At 31.4% G+C, this 18,306-nt stretch overlaps 3 protein-coding genes across 3 annotated transcripts in view; 1 reads left to right on the top strand and 2 right to left on the bottom strand.

Moving 5' to 3' along the window:
* Window positions 1-295: 295 nt before the first annotated feature.
* LOC137922958 (probable pseudouridine-5'-phosphatase) lies at window positions 296-7,157 on the bottom strand. The gene is made up of 7 exons (XM_068766073.1): window positions 7,151-7,157; window positions 6,228-6,310; window positions 6,027-6,162; window positions 3,497-3,627; window positions 2,682-2,780; window positions 1,101-1,160; window positions 296-503 (listed from the first exon to the last, which is right to left on the bottom strand). The coding sequence occupies exons 1-7, from the start codon at window positions 7,155-7,157 to the stop codon at window positions 345-347; spliced, it is 675 nt and encodes a 224-aa protein (XP_068622174.1). The 3' UTR covers window positions 296-344.
* A 2,460-nt stretch (window positions 7,158-9,617) lies between these two features.
* Pex19 (peroxin 19) lies at window positions 9,618-15,082 on the bottom strand. The gene is made up of 8 exons (XM_068765775.1): window positions 14,938-15,082; window positions 14,461-14,616; window positions 14,328-14,378; window positions 13,630-13,718; window positions 12,800-12,925; window positions 12,416-12,567; window positions 11,087-11,207; window positions 9,618-10,030 (listed from the first exon to the last, which is right to left on the bottom strand). Exons 1-8 carry the CDS (start codon window positions 14,999-15,001, stop codon window positions 9,920-9,922), a joined length of 870 nt encoding a protein of 289 aa, XP_068621876.1. The 5' UTR covers window positions 15,002-15,082; the 3' UTR covers window positions 9,618-9,919.
* A 1,424-nt stretch (window positions 15,083-16,506) lies between these two features.
* The window catches only part of LOC137922722 (uncharacterized), a 49,313-nt gene continuing 47,513 nt past the window's right edge, over window positions 16,507-18,306 (top strand). Inside the window, exons 1-3 of the mRNA XM_068765767.1 lie at window positions 16,507-16,597; window positions 17,516-17,698; window positions 17,769-17,895. Coding sequence (XP_068621868.1) covers window positions 16,581-16,597; window positions 17,516-17,698; window positions 17,769-17,895 — 327 coding nt within the window. The 5' untranslated portion in view covers window positions 16,507-16,580. The remainder of the gene's footprint in view (window positions 16,598-17,515; window positions 17,699-17,768; window positions 17,896-18,306) is intronic.

Raw genomic sequence — 18,306 nt, 5'->3', positions numbered from 1 at the left:
ATTTATTATAATTAATTTTTCAGGAAAATTATATTTTATGTATAGTCTTATTATTCCTATTTTTGGAATTAAAACACGGCTCGTGTATATTCCCTTATGTTTTTTTGTAAATTAATGTATATGATTAAAGTAATTATTGTAATATTGTAGCATTACAAAAATTAAAAGTTATTGTGATTAATATCAATGGGTTTGGTTGTAAACGCAATAAAAATCAGAAAAAAAGAACGTGTTTTATTGTTACATAAACCACCTTCGTTTATCTAAAATAAATATTTTTAATTAAATACTCCACTCAAATTACATTTCTGTACAAAATTCACGATAGTTTTCATTTTACATATTTACTTTTTCTTCATTGTTTGCCTTTTTATTTTTTCGGGATCATCCGTGAAGGCCGGCAATCCAAATAATTCAGGTTTGAAGTCTAGTAAAGACTTCAAAACTAAAGTGGCATTTCGTGTAAAATCCCTTTTTAACCGTTGATCTGGTATCATTATAACCTGAAAAAATAATCTTCCTGTTCCTGTAGTATTTCGTACAAGTTTAGATCGAAGGAAGACGAGATACATGTTGCTTCCAACCGGTGCTAGTGGATATCTATGGGAAAGGGAGGCCTATGTCCAACAGTGGACGTCCTATGTTCGTGACGATGATGGGATACCGATAAACCAAATAGACCGTGATGATCATTAATAGAAGTGTTGAAATAAAGGTATTGAATAAATAGATAATAGTGAAAGATTGAGTCGAGAGTTCATTCCTCCTTTCATTTTAAAATTTTAATACAATAAAAATTTTGACATATATTCTAATATCACATCTAATTATTACAGTGCTTGTCTGCACCCGAATAACAAGACTTAATGTAGTGGACGAGTAGTGGTAGCCCAGGTTGGTGCAGCGTGGTGATCATGGTGTATCCTCAAATATATATCTTTTGGGGGAGACTTGTTTTGCAGTGGGTGTCTATCGGCTGTGAAGGAGGAAGAAGTGTAGCGGAAGACTGCTTAAGATAATATAAAGCTTGGATGTTTTATGGTATGCTATGTTAGCAAGTTTCGAATTTTGAGTATCTTAGTGGTAATGCATAACTTTACCTGCATACCAGCTTCAACTGCTGCCTGGACTCCTACTGTCGAATCTTCGAATACAAGACACTAAAGAGCAAACATACGTTAAACACATATGTATATGTTAATATATGTAGATAAACGATAACGCCTTGACCTCCGACTCTGTTTTCTATTAGATTGCCTATCTTGAACAGAAGCGGATTAGAATACAGAATTTGTTTGTGACAATCAAACAACTTTCACTTACCCTGTGACAAATATAAAAGGGTAAATAGAATTTTAAATTTTATTATATTGAAATTAGTTCCATTCTTTCGTTTAAATTTAAATATACATTCGAAACAAATGTTGAAAATTGTGAGTACAATCGTAACAATCTATTATTTACTCAACTAAAGGATACCGCAAAAGGATTATCTTTATAATCAAGAGCTAGTATGCGCTAGATCTTCATAATCTTATAAAAGCCTAAACGTTTTTTTAACGAATGTATTCGAAGCATACAAGTACAAAGTATGTTCCAACCCTTTGACAGAGACGCCTCAACTTTAATGAATTCTCCGCTGCAGGACATGCCCCTTCCCCTAGATTTCCAATAGGTACGGTTGGAAGGGGCCTGTAGCCAGCGTATAACGACGACCTCAACTAGGTCGTCTGCCAGCCTCTGTTTGTGCTTGCATATCTGCAGTCTCCACTACAGAACCTTAAGGCCCCAGCGGCCACATGTTCTTCGCACTATATAGCTTACCCGCTGCCATATTAACTTGCCAATACGCTGGGCAGTGACGGTATCGTTTGTCTACTAACTTAGGTTATAAAATTAAAACATGTCAAATATATTTCTGCAGCTGTCAAACAGCTTTGACAGTTACAATCTCTCGCCAAACTTTGTACCTGGTACCTAACAAAGCCACCAGGAGTTATAATTCATAGTTGGCTATCGCTTCTATGTTGAGTGCATTAAAAAACTTTCGTCATTTAGAAAACAACGACGGTTGCGTTCACCGGACCTTGCAGTATTTATTAATGACATAATTACTAAATACAGAAAATGATCACATATCAAACTAATTTTTCTAAGTAATCATTTATTAATAAAGTATGAAATACTTCAATGTTACTAATTGTTCAATTTCTGTCAATTGGCAAAAATTGTTTCCAAACATCTTTATTTTTTTAGTCTTTTATTTACTGTTTTAATGTATTTTATTTACAATTCACCTTCAATTACAGTTGCGAACAGTACCGCCAGAGCATAATAATATAAATAACTCTTACGTAAATCGTAAATTTGTAAGGGTTCCCTACCTTACCTGTATTAATTTTGAACGTCTATGTTATTTAATATCTATTGAAACATCTGCTTACTTTCATCGGATAACAAGACGCACTGATTCACGACATCTACACACAGTTGTTTCCAGATAACTATAACTTGAGAGTCTTCAAATCAAGAGAGAATAGGTTACTTCTTGGCAAGCGTGTAGCTTTGTAGACCATGTCAATACTTGACATCAGGCGAAACAGAGGTCAAATGAAACATTACGACTACAAAAAATGTATCTGAACAGGTTTAAAAAAACTACATGTTGTTTATTCCGTTACCTGACTAGGAAGCGCCTTTGGTGTAAATCTGGCGGCTGCTGTTAAGTAAATATCCGGATGAGGCTTTCCATGATGAACATCAGAGTCCGTGATGCACACCTGTTACATAACTGTTTGTACTATCGTTTTCAAAGTGGAAAACATAATTTAAAACATACTTTATTTTACACTAATAATACTATGTAATATAGATTGAGGCGTCCTCAACAATTATTTAGATAAACCCGTTTAGTTTGTTATACACTTTTTCGTTTACATGTTATAGGAACCCCCATATTTTCCTTATCTTAAGTTGAAAGAAGTCATTATCAATATTAGACGAAGGACGTCCACTAGCCTACTTGATAGATTTCCAATAGGCTCGATTGAATTATTGCATCCAGCGCCTTCCACCCACAAGGTGCATAAACGATCTTATTAAGGTCGTCTGTCCACTTTATGGGTTAACTTTATGCGTTTGTTGTTACGCGGCTATAAATCCAGATCCTTAAGACTTCAACGGCCGTCTGTTCCGTGCGGTATCTTGTTTTTCCACTGTGCCTTAACTTGCCAATACACTAAGTTATGCTTGTTACAGTCTTTAGATCTCCTCATTTCTGATTCAATCTCGAGGAAAATATCCCAACCATGGCCCTCTCTACGGATCTTTGAGAGACTGTGAGCTTTCCAATGAAGTCCGAAGTGAGAAACCATATTTCAGTGCCACACGTCATCTAATCTTGTGAAGGAATCATACTAAAATACTATCAAATTATGTAAAATAAACATCCTAAAATACTATTGTTGTTTGTTTGTTTTTAATACTATAGTTGTACCTTATGCTGGAACAAATTGAAGATTTCAGGACGTGCACTGGCATGCATTCGAACAGCATGGGATGTAGAATTAGTGACTAAGGCAAAAGGGACTTTATTAACTTTGAGATGCCTTAAGAGACGCTCTGCTCCTGCAAAAAGATACATTAAATTTTTTTTATTTAACTTACGATGGATTAAATTTTCTATTCGGGTAAATTTAGTCTATCGACTGTTCTGGTGATTAATGCCGCAGTACTGAGAAAAGCAGGCGAAAGAAGCTATCTATTTTTTGTAAATAATATCAATTTACATATCAAATAAACATTGAAATAGCATTTAGGCAAACACGTTATTTCCATATGTCGTGACATTAAAGATAATTTTACGTATTCTTCAGTTTCCACGAACTAAGTATCGATGAAAGTGCATGGAGCCTCCGGGATAGCACCAACTTCGACAGATGCAATACAAGTAACTCTAAACAAATTTAAAAGTTTCGTTTCGTTCTTAAAGAAATTCAAAATATTGGAAGTGTTCGTATATTGGCAGTTGTTCAATTCACAAATTAATCTAACTTACGTTATATAGAAAATAACGAATTCTGATAACTTTCATTTAATCTCTCTAACGAAGTATAAATTCGTTAATTTTAGGTACCGTCACCTACAAAATAATCACCACGGAGAAATGAAAACGTCGTGTCATTCTCATACCGAGGCAAGTTCTCGACTTTTCAGACGAAGCAACGGCGCCGACCAATACGAATTGCAGCTAAAAAAAGTCCACGTCTGTTTGAAAACACGCAAGATACTATCACGAACTTGGTTTTCTTCATCTATAGACATGAACGTTACTGAACTCTGTTCCGTCACTTTTTGTTTGAACTGTGTCTTAGTAATGGCATTATATGAGAGGGAGAAGTAAATCGTATGAGTGTTCCTTACGGAATACTATTTCGGCTTGCTTATGTTGTCAAAATTACTTGGCTATTTATACATCTGCGACAAGGTTTCTTCTAGCCACGAAGCGCATGAGTTGTCCTGTTGCACTAGCCGTTAGTCGGAACGCGTCGTCTTTCAACGAAAGGATTATTGCGGGTTTTCGTGACTCAATTGAGTACAGGTTCAAGTGCAACTACAGCCAGAGAAGTAAAAACTCGGCAAGCTTATGGAAAAATCGATGTTACAAAACGAGGTAAAAGTAAAAAAACGACAATTAAGTTCGATACCCTCCACCTTTTTCCAGCTTTGATCCAGAATATCAGCATTTTTCAGTAAGTATAACTATGATACAATTATTTTTGAGAAGAGATAACTTGCCGAAGCAAACTCGGATAATGGGGCGTTTGGGAAACTCCGAAACATTTTCTCGCCAAAAATACCACTATGTCTGGAGACCAAAGTGTGTTGCAGGTGATAAGTTATAGCTTTGAGACATGGTCGTTTACGATAGGCCTCATAAGTAGGCTATAGGTGACCCAGAGAATAATGTTCGCCTCACTCAGCGGTTGGATCAGACATGAGGAGATCCGCAGAAGAAATAAGGTCACCGACGTAGCCAGAGAAATTGTTCATCTGAAGTGGCAGTTGGCCCCGAAAGTTGGCCTAGTTTCGTTAAACACACCCATGCCGTGTAGACTACCCACTAGGTAATCGTTGTCAAAATTCCAGGGATTCACTGTATGCAGGTAGCTCAAGAGCCGTCATCGTAGCAATATTTGGAAGAGGCTTATGCCATGCAGTGAGCTGTATCGGCCTACGTGATGACGTGATGATGACGATTTTCGAACAGCAGATTTTAAGTCAAATCATTCAAAATTACTGCCGGTAAATAGGTGTTACTAAACAAGCAACTTGATTGTTAATAAAGTATCACGAGTGTATAAACAATCTTTAGGAATCACTCGATATTCGTTGTAATAGATTTTTAGAACACACTCGTCGACTCATAGAAACATTACTTCGTGGAGAACCTAGCTAAAATTAAATTTTATTCTTCTCTTTAAGTAAATAAACCACCCTAAGCGAATAAATGATATAACTCCAGTTATACTTTTATATCAAGTTTATGGCAATGATTGAAAAGGCGTTCATTTCAAGGTAGATTATATATCCAATAATAACAAGCTATCAAAAAGTAAAATCATCAAAAAGAAAACGACATTGCATTTTCTGTTACCATTATGCACGTTTCTTAATATAATACATTTGTTAGCTACTACATTTGCAGAATGTTATTACCGCCCCTATTTGTGTCATTTAAAAACTATTCAGTAATTGTTATTAATCTATTCTGCCAAAGTTACTCATTTCTTCGGAAATTTTTACATAGATTCTTCAAAGATATGGATATATTATATCTTAGATTAAAACCATTGTTTGTTTCATCTATTGATTATAATATTATGAAATCCTAAAATTTGTCACTGGCAATCAATGTGTATAATTCTTACGCAACAATAAGAAAATAAAACACAAAAAAAAATTATAGACAGGCTTAAGCCGAGGTATTAAATTATGATTATAATATCGAAATATTTTTTTCTTACCGTCTTTTAAAGGAGCATTTGGTAAATATTTCTTTACCATGTCAGTCATCTGCATTTCAAAGTCATAGATGGATATCGGTAAATTTAGTTCACGAACAATTGCAACACTCATCTGGTGATCCGTTACGCCGTACAACTATAATTACAAAGAATGTTTATATAAAAAAATCTATTCACATGTAACGTTTACAAATAAATTACCTGACTTTGTAGTTTTTTATGATATATTCGTCCAAATCGTTCACATATTTTCTTTATAGTTTTGTGGTATATGATTTCTGAATCTGAAATTATTTACATAAAATAAAATACCAAAATTATAAAGCTACATTTAATTTTTTGGTCCTTAGTAATAAAACGTTATGTGCAATATATACTTTTTAATAGATGTTTATGCAACAATCTGTATCATAATTATATACAACATATACATGTTACACATAACACAATATGTTCTAAATTCAATTAATATAATTTATAACATAATACAATCCATTAAAAGTTGAGTTATTGTAAATTATGCAATTTTAAAATTATTTATTACGTTAGCATTTTTAAAAAATGCTTAAGTTCGTAGTTCATTTTAAAGTTTAAATAAGTTCATAATAAAACAAGCGCAAAGATTATTTTGTAACCAAAATCCAAACCACAATGAAGAAAATATAAAATAATATATCATATTATTTTTTAGTTTAAAATTGTATGGATTCGACTGGTTCAATCTAAGTATATATTTAAAAGTAAATAAACGATTACAAAAGTTCCTAATTCTACTTTACTTTTAAACTTTTTCACACTTATTTCTTCCATAAGTTCATTTAAGTATATTTTTGGCACGTGTATGCAGGCTAATCTTGACTTTTAATGTAAAATATGTTTGTCTGTATATCACATATATAATATTTATTTATTTATAGATTATTGATCTCAAAATATTACTTATTTTTTTTATAAATCTAGCGTAATTTAGTCAATATTAGGCGAACAGAATTTAATTTTCCGCTCAAAGCAACAAATAATTAATATATATTTCACTGAAATTTTATCAATTGTTAATTTTTCGTTATACAAGTCTCATATCCCGTTTATCTTCAAAATACACAGCGTCATACCTAGTAGCGTACCGTCCATATCAAATAGGCAATGTGTTGCTTTATTTAATTTTTTCTCTTGATGACATCGTTTAGTTTCTATAATAAAAGGCAACATTAAATCAGTTCTTTTATGAAATGACAAGATTTTGTAAAATTTCGGAGCTGCATTTTCAATGTAGAAATGTATTTTCTGATTCTGTCTAGATATAATTTATAAACATTACAGTCTTACTCACAATGACTACTATTTGGTGGCCATAGAGTAGTACCACAACTAGCACGAATAATTGACAATGCAAATGGTTGTCAGGATTCGAATATAAAAACTTTTTATCATGAATCATATGGTTTTTATTTCGATTTATCCTTAGCAAAATATGTGCATTCTGTTGTAATAACTAGTACTTTTAATTAATGTGGTATTCTGTAACAAGTTTTAGGTCCGGTTTTATTACATTAAGTTTAAATCAGTATTACCAAATGACCTCTCAATTTAATTATGTTTTATATGACGTCGTAAGTACTGTGTTAGTTAATAAACAAAGCCTTTAATCATAATACAATTTGGATGTAATAATTTTTTTGGCTGGTCAAACGAAATCATTATTTCTTTGTCTTAATACTTTTGATGTCGATTTTCGAATCGTCATTATTTTGAGGAAAGTAATCAAAATGTGTTAGAGAGAGCCTTAGTCATTCAAATGACAATTACACTGATATTATAGGACATTAATAACAATCTGGTCTTACAAATATCAATCTACTAATTAAATGTAATTATTGAAAAAACAGCCTAATTTTTAAACCAATTAATAATGGATTTAAAAAATATCACGGATTTTCAGTTTTGTATCCGATCAGTTGAGAAAAATAAAGTAAAAGACGGCAAATAACCAAACAAATTTATTAATAACCAAATAATGAAGAAGTTGCAACTGCAATACTCATTAAATAATAATTATAAATATATTAGTGAACCACAATATATATCCAATAATTTGTGCGAGGAACTATCATTGCTGAAATATTTTGTATTTAGAAATCAACATATTGTTAAATGTATTGTTTTGTATATTATAGGAAAACAGCAAACAACAGTAACAATGACATTAAATATTCCTCATAAATTAAATTTGCATAACAGAAATTAAGAATAAACAAACAATTGTTATAACATCTTTCATTGTATTACGGCCTATTTAATTTCAGCTTAGCAATATCATAGAGCCTTAAATTAATGTAATCCAAGAAACAGATGTAAATATATAAACTTCATATTACAAAGTTAAATCAAAAAGAAACTAAATAAATACAATTGTCTTTGGCATACAAATTTAAAATATAATATAATTTTAATGCTGGGTCATCACTTGCCATTTAAAACCTTTTTTTTGCATTTATCTTAACAAAAATTATATAACATAAACCAAGAAAGCATTAAAAGCAGTTCACCTCCACCATTTAAAAAGTAATTTTATTTTATGAATATGAATTATTTATTACTCTTCATTACAAGTTAGATATAAAAAAGCCAATCCTTATTTAATGAATATTTAAAATAAGCACAGCATTTAAATATCAATATTTTGTAAAAAAAAGTTTTGCATAAGTCTGGATTTATTCAGTAGAACCAATTTTCTAAATATTAAAAATATAAATACATATACTTTGTAAGAAATCATGTATTATCATGTATATAGTGTTATTGTAATTTGAATATTCTCATTTTATTTTGTCTCAGACAATAAGATTGTAGAGATCCATAGACAATTACGTCTGACAAACTAAAACAATAAATCATATAATGTATAGTAATCAATATTCAAAATTGGTTATTTTAAATTTAGCTTTACAAAAATATGTTTCCAATTTTAGTAATCAGCAAACTTCAAATTGTTTTCTTTTAATTAAACACATTGTTACGTATATAGTTTAACAGCTCTAGACTTATCTTAGTATCTATACTTACGAATAAGTAGGCTTTTTAACTATGTATATCTTATTGAATTATACTATGGTTTAGGTTCAGAATTAAATAACACAAATTATTTAGTAATGCAGATGTCGAACATTTCTCTTTAGTGTTTTTAATGACATGAATACAATTTTACTGGTTGGTTTGATATGTTTGTATGTATGAATTTAATACAAGTTCAAACATTTTTTACGCCAAAATTTTTACAGCTAGCCGTTTTGGTGAGTGAAGGCCGGGCACAAGACACCTAACCATATATTTTTAAATACTTAGACTGAATCTTAAGATTAGATTTAAGGACGCTTTGTATATTAAATATATATAAATATTACATATTTTATATCATATATCTATTTTAAGTTAGCCACTGGTTCCGATCTGGTTATTTAAGTAGAGTATGTAGAACAGTGATTTTTTCTTTATGGGTGTACTTTTTTTTGTAAATTAACGGTATTTATAAGTTAATCATTTGTTATAGACTGCTATTTCAAGGGCTGTTTAATTTATCCATCATTTTATTGCTGTATTTTACTTGCTATTTGAAAGACTTCATTATTACGACATTTGTAGTAAAAAGTTTTAAGGATATAAACGCAAAATAGGACTGAAGTGTCCCAATAACAATTCAGATATATAAATGAAAAGAATATTATTTTAATGTTTCCCATTCTTTAATATTCGTCGGTCCAAAACCTAATGTAATTAAGACTCAATACTTATTCTACTGTTTTATCCAGTCTTCAACATAAGCAATTGACCAGCTATCCGCTCTGCTAGACATTCTAACCATATATCCTTTCTATACTTTGCCATGAACTAACAGATTACATGATTGCACATTGACTCGCATCTTGGACGTTCGGGGGGGCGAAGGCAGCAGGTGGATTTCCCATATCTCCTACAAGTTCAGTTGGAGGTTGGCCAAGATCTTGCATCTGTAACAATAATGAAAAAAAGTTAAAATGGTTTTGGCTTTGTCTTTGCGGGCTGATTTCTGAAACCAAGTTGGTGTGAACTTTAATCATGCCAACTCAACTCATCGAGAAATCTCAACACTCTTGAAGTTGCCGGCGATTTCGAGAAGACATCTCGGTGATCTACAGGGTACACCTGGTGGACAGGTTAAAGTAGTAGATGAGCACCAGTTTTCTCCTTTTTCTGGACTAGTTCCAGAATTGGTTCTTTTATTTAGTTTACACATGTTGAAATATGTTAGTGATCAACAGCAACTTCTCCAACTCTACTTATGACCTTGCATCTCTTAGCAGAGGTCGAAACGGTGAGAGCCCTCACTCCCTTTCCTGCCAATGAAGCAATTTACTTATGCCAATAAGGTAATACCGCATGAATATGAATATAAGAGATGTCCCCTTTAGCTTTTCAAGTTTCTACTCAGACGAGAGACGCTCGACGAATGGACGACAGGAGGTATATAGAAATTGTGGCGGTTTCGGTAACGGGGATATTTTTCTCGAACGTTGATTTGGCCTACAGCGCGCTCCAGAAAACCGAGCTGGAGTTAGGAGTACCTGTACAGGTGTAAACTAACAAAGAGATTTTCTTTTGGATCTGTGATCTTGCAGTGGAGGGTGGGGAATAGACTAATATATAAATAAAAATGGCACCATTAGTTTATGACCACACCATCAGTTTAATCGCACAAGGACAAAATTTTGCAAATTCCCATACTCTTGGAACTTGCATAAAGAATTTTCTAGAGAATATTAAACATTAACTGTATTTTATTTCAAAGCGTCTCATAGTTATACGATAGGCGTAAAATTTGCGATAGTTCCAGCAAATACCTTTTGACCATGCCATTAGATATGTATGCTCAATGTTCAACAAAGAAACGAGATATAGATAGACGAAAACTATTAGTTTCTAAATTCGTATATTTATTTCCTCCTTAATAGAAACTAGTGTTTTTGTTAGATTTTCAAATAAAAGACTAATATATGGGGTATTAAGGTCTGTAACTGATATATTACCTGCTGCATGAGATTTAATACAACTTCAAAACGTTTCCTCTTAACATCCTCAGGATCAGATTCTTGCTCTGGTTCCAGTTCTGCACACACCTGTTCCATTAGCTTTTGTTGCTTTTCGAACCTGAAAATATTGATGTTCCACCATTTCAAATCAATATACATCTTAGTGAAATTTTATAAGATTAACTTCTTATAAATATATTCTCATGATAAATGTTCATAAAAGAATATTGTAACTCTTAGAGTAACAACTATGCCTATGTCTTAGCATTAAAATACGGTTTCCAAAAATAAACATAAAAATCAATGCTCAAATAACATAAGATTTCAATACTGTGAAAATCCAAACTTCAAAATTATATTTTATACATTGATTGGTAATAGCTATAAGTCTTTAAAGGGGAGAATCTATAACTATTGTAATGCAAGAGGCCAATAATTTCTGCCAGTACAGTCTGCAGGAACAGACAAAAACAATGATTAAGCAAAATGTGTGGTGATCCGATTTCTGAAAATGCTTTTTCCTACTATATTATCATGACTTACTGTAAATTTCTGAAACTCTTATAAATATCACATTGTGAAGTAGTAAGCTCAGTTGCTCAACAACCCATAAACGAGTCTATGCTCTGGATTTCTCTATGAGATCAAGAATGATGTGATTTATACACAAAAGAAAATAACTGACATAGCCCAGCCCAGATGAACATATGTCGTAAAGAACAAATGGCCACTGGGAACTTAAAGTTCTGGAATGGAGACCTCGATTTGGCAAGCACAGTGTGGATCATCTGCCTATAAGCTGGATGGACACACAGCCTTAAACCCGAAATCTCTAGAGGAGCTTATGTACAGCAGTAGACATTTTTCAGTTGAAACGATGAAGGCAGTATAACTTAACAATTATGAGCTGGTATAATGGTAGAGGCTTTTAGATAAATACTTATCAATGAGTAGGTAACACTTGTGCACAGGAAGAGACTCATTGTCACTTTTTATATTAATATTAACACATGTGTAAAATAATATTGTTGTCTTGACATTTTTCTGCATGATTATCCAGTATTTGATGAGTACTATACAATTTATATATTTATTCATTTTCTATGTCAAGTTTGTTATACAGACATTACTTTTATAATCTATTTATATTAATAAATTACTAAAGTATCTATAATAATTTAGCTAAAAACTAACTTACAGTTAACATAGATGTGAATATCAACATAATAATCCTTGTGATTATAATGTTATTAAAATCAATCACCAATCACGGATAGTTAAACATTTGAAATTTTTTCGGAGTAATAAATTTAAATATATTATTACCTCTCATATTCCGTTTGTTCAATCTTGCTTTTATTTTCAGCCAGCCATATGGGATATCTGTCTACAAGGTCCTTCAATGATGGATACAGAACCTCCTTAGAGAGTAATGATTGCATCATACCTTGCATAAAAGGCACAAACATATTTCCATCCTGAATAAGAAAATAATTAAAGTGTTATTGTTAAACAGAAATTAAATTATGTATCTTCTTTTAAGTAATTACTAAGGATAGAAAATAATATGTGATAAACATTAAAGTAAATAAATGAAATAATATTAAGAAAAAAAAAAACTAAATGTCAAAAACTCGCAATACTGCTATAACACATTATTTATACTACAAACTATATAACATTGAAAGAACTTTAAAAAAAATTAATTACCTGGCCACCTTCTGACATATTAAAGTTGGCGAACATATTAGCTAGATCATTTTCACTAAACGGAGTTTGAAGGTTTTCACTATCTGTATTGAGGTTCTGAAGGGTACGAGTAATAGCTTCTGATACCTGAAGGAGTATTAAAATATTAAATTAAATTGTTTTTTTTTTATTAAACCAAAACCTTGTTTTACATGGCATTCATCACATGGTTTCATCACTGACATGTGGTATACACAAGATGGACATGTACAGTCATGGAATGGAAAAATTTCTTGCCAAATAAATTTTGTATAATGTATAATTTCACAAAATTCAGTAATAAATTGGCCATTCTGAACATATAACTTCACTGGAATATTTAAAAGGTCTGTACAAAGAAAGAATTTATAGAGCTAATAAAATAAATTATACAAAACTCAAAAATGTTATTGTTAAAATAAATAACTGAGTAAACTTACCATTTTATATAATCTTTTAAAAAAATCTATCTATTTATCTCTGCGGTGAAAATCTGTCTTATATAGTTTTTTTATAACTGCCAAATTTACTTTACAAATGCAATAAAAAGAACAAAATACATATATTTAATTTATTATGAGGAGAAAATGTTAGCCAAAATTCAATTATAACACAAACTACCTTACATTGTTTCTAATGATTGTATAAGTCTATCTAGATGTGACAATAATTAATTTAAAAATATATTACAGTGGAAATATTTTAAAAATTCTTAATTACCCAACTAGGCCATTGGTTCTCAATCTTTTATGTACTACTGCCTCTGCAGCACTGCTCTGGAAGCCTATAACCTAGACTATTGAAATATTCACCTCATTAATTTTTTCTTGTGTGGCACTGTCATTTGCAACATCAGGCACAGGTGCTTCAGGTGATGGTTTGAGCACTTGTGCTGCGGCTTCTGTTTTAGGTCAGAACATACTAATTTATATCCATCTTTGATTAAATTCACAGGGAGATGGACAGCAAATTTACTTAGAGAGAAATGATATAAATATGTAAGAGATTGACTGTTCCCGTCACTTATTATAATTAAGTTTTAATTTTTAATCAATACTTTAATTTTTGGAAATTTGATAAAATTAGCTTCTTTAAAATGAAATATAATTAATATAAAAATAAGGATAAATAATATGAGAAAAAAATGAGCAAAACAGTTTTTGGTTAAGAAAAATCATTTCATTTGTAAGATATCTTCTGCTGGTCATAGGCTGATTTTCAATGTGGCCAGTTGGAAGCTGCCGCCATCCAGCCGTTTCTGATAATCTTTACAAAGTAAATAACAAGAAACAACATGAAATAATTAAAGTTGTATGTAATTTTTTTTAACAACCTTTATGTAATTTAAACATGGAATACTAATTTAGATTTAGGGTAAGTTGTTAGTTTTTCTTAATTCAGTGTATTTAACTGGTGTGATGGATAACTTAAAAATAAAGCAAAATACCATCATTTAAAATAAAATTAACATAAATAGGTTGAATAATGTTTTGATCTGTAAAATACTTACCAGCCATTTTTGAAAAGGTTTGCGCTATTTGATCTTGTGTAATTTGTTCATCTGCAAAGATAAGAGAGGTATATATAGTGTTTCTGATATGTTTTTTGACTTTAATTTTGTATCTATTGTAAAATTATCTTACCAGGAACCCCACTAAAACTTCCAAGAATAGCAGCCATGTTGCTCTCAAACTGAGCGGCAGCTTCCTTAATAAACTCTTCACTCCATACATTAGGAGTTTCGCCTTCTTTATTTTCTTCTTTTTGTTCTGGTTTTTGTGTCATGTCTTGGAGTGCACCTGAAATAAAAAAAAATAAACTCTAACTTAAGAAGGATGACAATCACAAATTTATTATAATGCTGTCATGAAACTTTTTTCTCATATTTTTTACTACATAAAGTAAAAACTGACTTGGACTTGATATGAGCAATGTTGAAATTCTTGTAATAAAACTTTTAGATCTACTTATTAGACTAGGGGAATAAAGTAATTTGAATAATTAAATATAGGTAATATAACACATACCGCAAAAGATAAATGATTTATTTCCTCACAATGTAGGTTAAAGATTGTGTAATAGCACATCAGAATATTTTATTTACATAAATTTAAACTTACTGTCTAATAAATCTTCAAGTTCTGGATCAGTGTCCTTTGCAACAAGATCTTTATTTTCGGACATTTTAAGGCAATAAGTATTATTTGAATAAAATCAAGAACAATCTTCAATATATAACTAAATATAATGACAATTTTGACAGCTCTATTCACCTGCAGTAGGGATGCCATTTACAAACCAAAGAGAACATAATATGATAAAAATATTAATAATTAATATCTTCACGAAAGACCAAGATGTAATATTTTTAGCATTACGTAACTAAGATTGATAAAAATATATAAATTAGTAAAGTTAGATAATCCTTCAGAATATTCTTTATTTATAAATTTTGTTACGTAATTCAATTTATACATCATGTGATTGTGAAATTATTAGATGTGTTACCAGAATTTTTAATATACAAGTTGATGATACGTTATTCGTTTGGATGATATCGCTTAAAATTATTTTTTTTATTTGAACAGTTAAATAAGCAAATATATACAGAAATCTTATTAAGAAATAATGTATTTTTGAACATATTTAAAGTTAAAAGTTGCAAAGCTAATGATTTCTAAACCAATAGTTAATATGAAATAACAATGACATAGATTTTGAACGATGTTTGCATAGAAAAGAAAAGCAAATCGTTTAAACTTAAAAAAATTAAAAATGTTCTAAACAAAAAATGATGAATATTTATAAACATGGTTTATGAACAGAGGCAATTTTAAATTAAAATATTAAAATCAAAGAAAAAAGTGAAAAAAATTAAATTGTAAGTAAATAATTCATAAAAATCTGTACGTTAATATAATTTAATTAAAATATTATTTAGGTAACCATTTTGCGCAGTTATAGTAGAGCGTGTAATGTGAATATTTTCTTTAGAAGAGATGTTAAACATGTACTGTATATTTACTATTTTGTAAATTATTAATTTACTATAACTGTCTTGGTATATTTTTTTATACTGGGACACCGATTTCAATTCTGATAAATACACTAGTTTTATGTTTATTTGCACACTGTTGATTTCGTTTAACGCGTTTTAGTATTAAAGAAATAATGAAAACGCTTAGTAAAAATTGAATTGCTAGAGAATGGAATTGATCTTGGACAATTTTTGCTTTATCCCTTTGTTTACACGCCCTGATAGGACATATAATGTTAATATGTCTCTTTCTGCTGACCAACATACCTAGATATTAGTTTATTATTATGACTTATATATTAACGATAACTTATGTACCGCGCGATTTTATTGTGTATATTGCCATATAACTTTAATAAATACAAGCATTCCATAATGGCGTTCCGTATCGAACAGTCATGCGGTCTACTACATATTAATCTTTTATTTCATTTTGAATAGGAACCTTCCTCTACTCCTAAGTTACTCTACGGATCCTTCCTTTCTGTTTACTCAGCTTAGAAGAAACTGTAACAACTGAACTGAAACATTATCATAAATAATAGCTGCGTTAATTTACTCCTAGCATATGTTGCAATTGCGAAAATATACAAGCTGTAGATTTTAACACGTTTAAATATATTGTTATTTATGGTTCCTTTTTATGTTTCAGAAAAAAAGTAACATTTATTTTGTAAATGATAAGTTATCGTGAAATAATAAACTGTACAAAATTCATACCCAAGTATGGCTGACAAAAAAAGGTACGACTGAGTGAAAACATTTTTTTTATTACAAGGGTTTCATTTGAAGTTACTTAGTAGTAAAGTTTGGAAGCTTTCTTGGATTTTTTGTTCATTTAACAGAGATCTACCATAAAGAAGCTGCTGCACTATCGTGAAGTTGATATTGGTACATTATTTTATTTTTTAGCCTAGATGAAGAAATGTACGAGTCATATTTTGTTCAATTACTTCAGTATTATAGTTATAGTATAGTTTATAGTTTTAGACTTAATTATTAATATACGTATATATTATAATATTCAAAAAAAAAAATAGCTCCGCATAGCGCGAACTTTTTATATTCGTAAGAACCCTCGTGGACTAGGTTTTTACGAACAAAGTAACAAAAGCTTGGATGAGTTTTTTTGGTTTTTTGCACTAAACACACTTGGCGATTAATTTTGGACACCGGAACACCGGGTTTTTACTGTGATTGTTTTTATTTATCGCTCTACTGGTTCCATGCTATGGTTGTTTGGAATAAATAGCCCCGTGTGATAAGATACTATACTTTTTTCTTTACTATTACGCAACTATGAATATTTTCCGGCGCGCACAATTAAGAGAATTAAATACGCGTAAAGCGTTTTGAAGGTTCCTGAGAAGATTGAGCCTCAGTTTGACTAGAACCATGTCGTCGGTTCAACTAAGGGGCGCCTATCCACGCTGTGTCAATCGGCTCATGGTCACCATTCGTGAAACTTCGGCCCAAAAGGCCAGCAGTTGCACGAGCGCTTGGTTGCACGCCTACTGCGACTAAAGACGAGCTATTATTCAACCTACGTCGGCAAATTTAGTTCTTCTGTGGCTTGGTTGCCATAATTAGGTTGCATTTAACTGTATTGATTTATAAAGTAATAGTTAACAAAGTGAAAATACTTACAAATATTTTTTTAGAGTCACAGTTGCGAATAGGCCTACAGCTGCAAGTGGAATTCCTGCAGGTAGAGGTACAGCTGCTGGAGATGCACCTCCAGAGAAAAAGAAAGATGAGAAACCGAAAAGAAAGTCGGCGAAAGAGGAACCTTCGGAGGCTGTGATCGAAGAGTTACCTAAGACCCCATCACAGATTGCACAAGAGTAAAGACATTACTATTTTTCTCTCTGGAATAACTAACAACAAATTTGTAATATTTTTTTAAACTTTTAGAGAAGCAGAATATAGGGCAATGTTACGGAAAAGTCGCTTTAAGCGACGTTGGCCTGAGGTCACTAAGGTTACGATCCACACGAAGCCGTGGAAACCTCCGCCTCCACCAGAGAGATTACCACCTGTTGTAAGTTGCGCTTTATTTATTTTATTGCATTTTTTTGCTAAAGGTGTAATATCTATAGATGAACTAGTTTCTATAGACTGAAATAATTTAGAGTATAGGCACTCGGCAGCAACGTTACCTCTCCCCAGTGCGTAACTGCTTTTCGTGGTAAATGAGGAGTTTTACGGACTACATCTATTTTGATGAAGAAATATTTTATCTTGCCCACAACAAAGTTTCTTGTTAATTGTGGCGTAAGTGAATATTAGAAAGAAACGCTGGAAACTGCTTTTGTAAAAGGAACAGTAGTCCTTAAAAGGTTGGGAAACTATATCGTAGGTTGATTAGCGATTTCGGAACAGCCATTGGAAGCAGTACGAAGAGAAAAACAGAGGACCGCACAAACTGGAAGCCTTCGGCTAATATAAGCAA

This window comes from Battus philenor, unplaced genomic scaffold, assembly GCF_028537555.1.
Source record: "Battus philenor isolate CCGP_79_NKW_IND1 unplaced genomic scaffold, ilBatPhil1.0.hap1 SCAF_20, whole genome shotgun sequence".
In the NCBI taxonomy this organism is placed as follows: Eukaryota; Metazoa; Arthropoda; class Insecta; order Lepidoptera; family Papilionidae; genus Battus; species Battus philenor.
The sequence above is the reverse complement of the archived record's forward strand: the minus strand, read 5'-3'. Positions and strand labels throughout refer to the sequence as shown.

Excerpts from the sequence above, each read along its gene's own strand:
- LOC137922958 (XM_068766073.1), bottom strand. Across the intron at positions 3,628-6,026 it reads AAATGCTCCTTTAAAAGACG|GAGCAGAGCGTCTCTTAAGG; the intron begins GTAAGAAAAAAA and ends ATCTTTTTGCAG. Across the intron at positions 504-1,100 it reads CAGTTGAAGCTGGTATGCAG|GTTATAATGATACCAGATCA; the intron begins GTAAAGTTATGC and ends TTATTTTTTCAG.
- Pex19 (XM_068765775.1), bottom strand. The coding sequence starts at position 15,001 with ATGTCCGAAAATAAAGATCTTGTTGCAAAGGACACTGATCCAGAACTT. Across the intron at positions 14,379-14,460 it reads AAGTTTTAGTGGGGTTCCTG|ATGAACAAATTACACAAGAT; the intron begins GTAAGATAATTT and ends TTATCTTTGCAG. Across the intron at positions 11,208-12,415 it reads GAACAAACGGAATATGAGAG|GTTCGAAAAGCAACAAAAGC; the intron begins GTAATAATATAT and ends CAATATTTTCAG.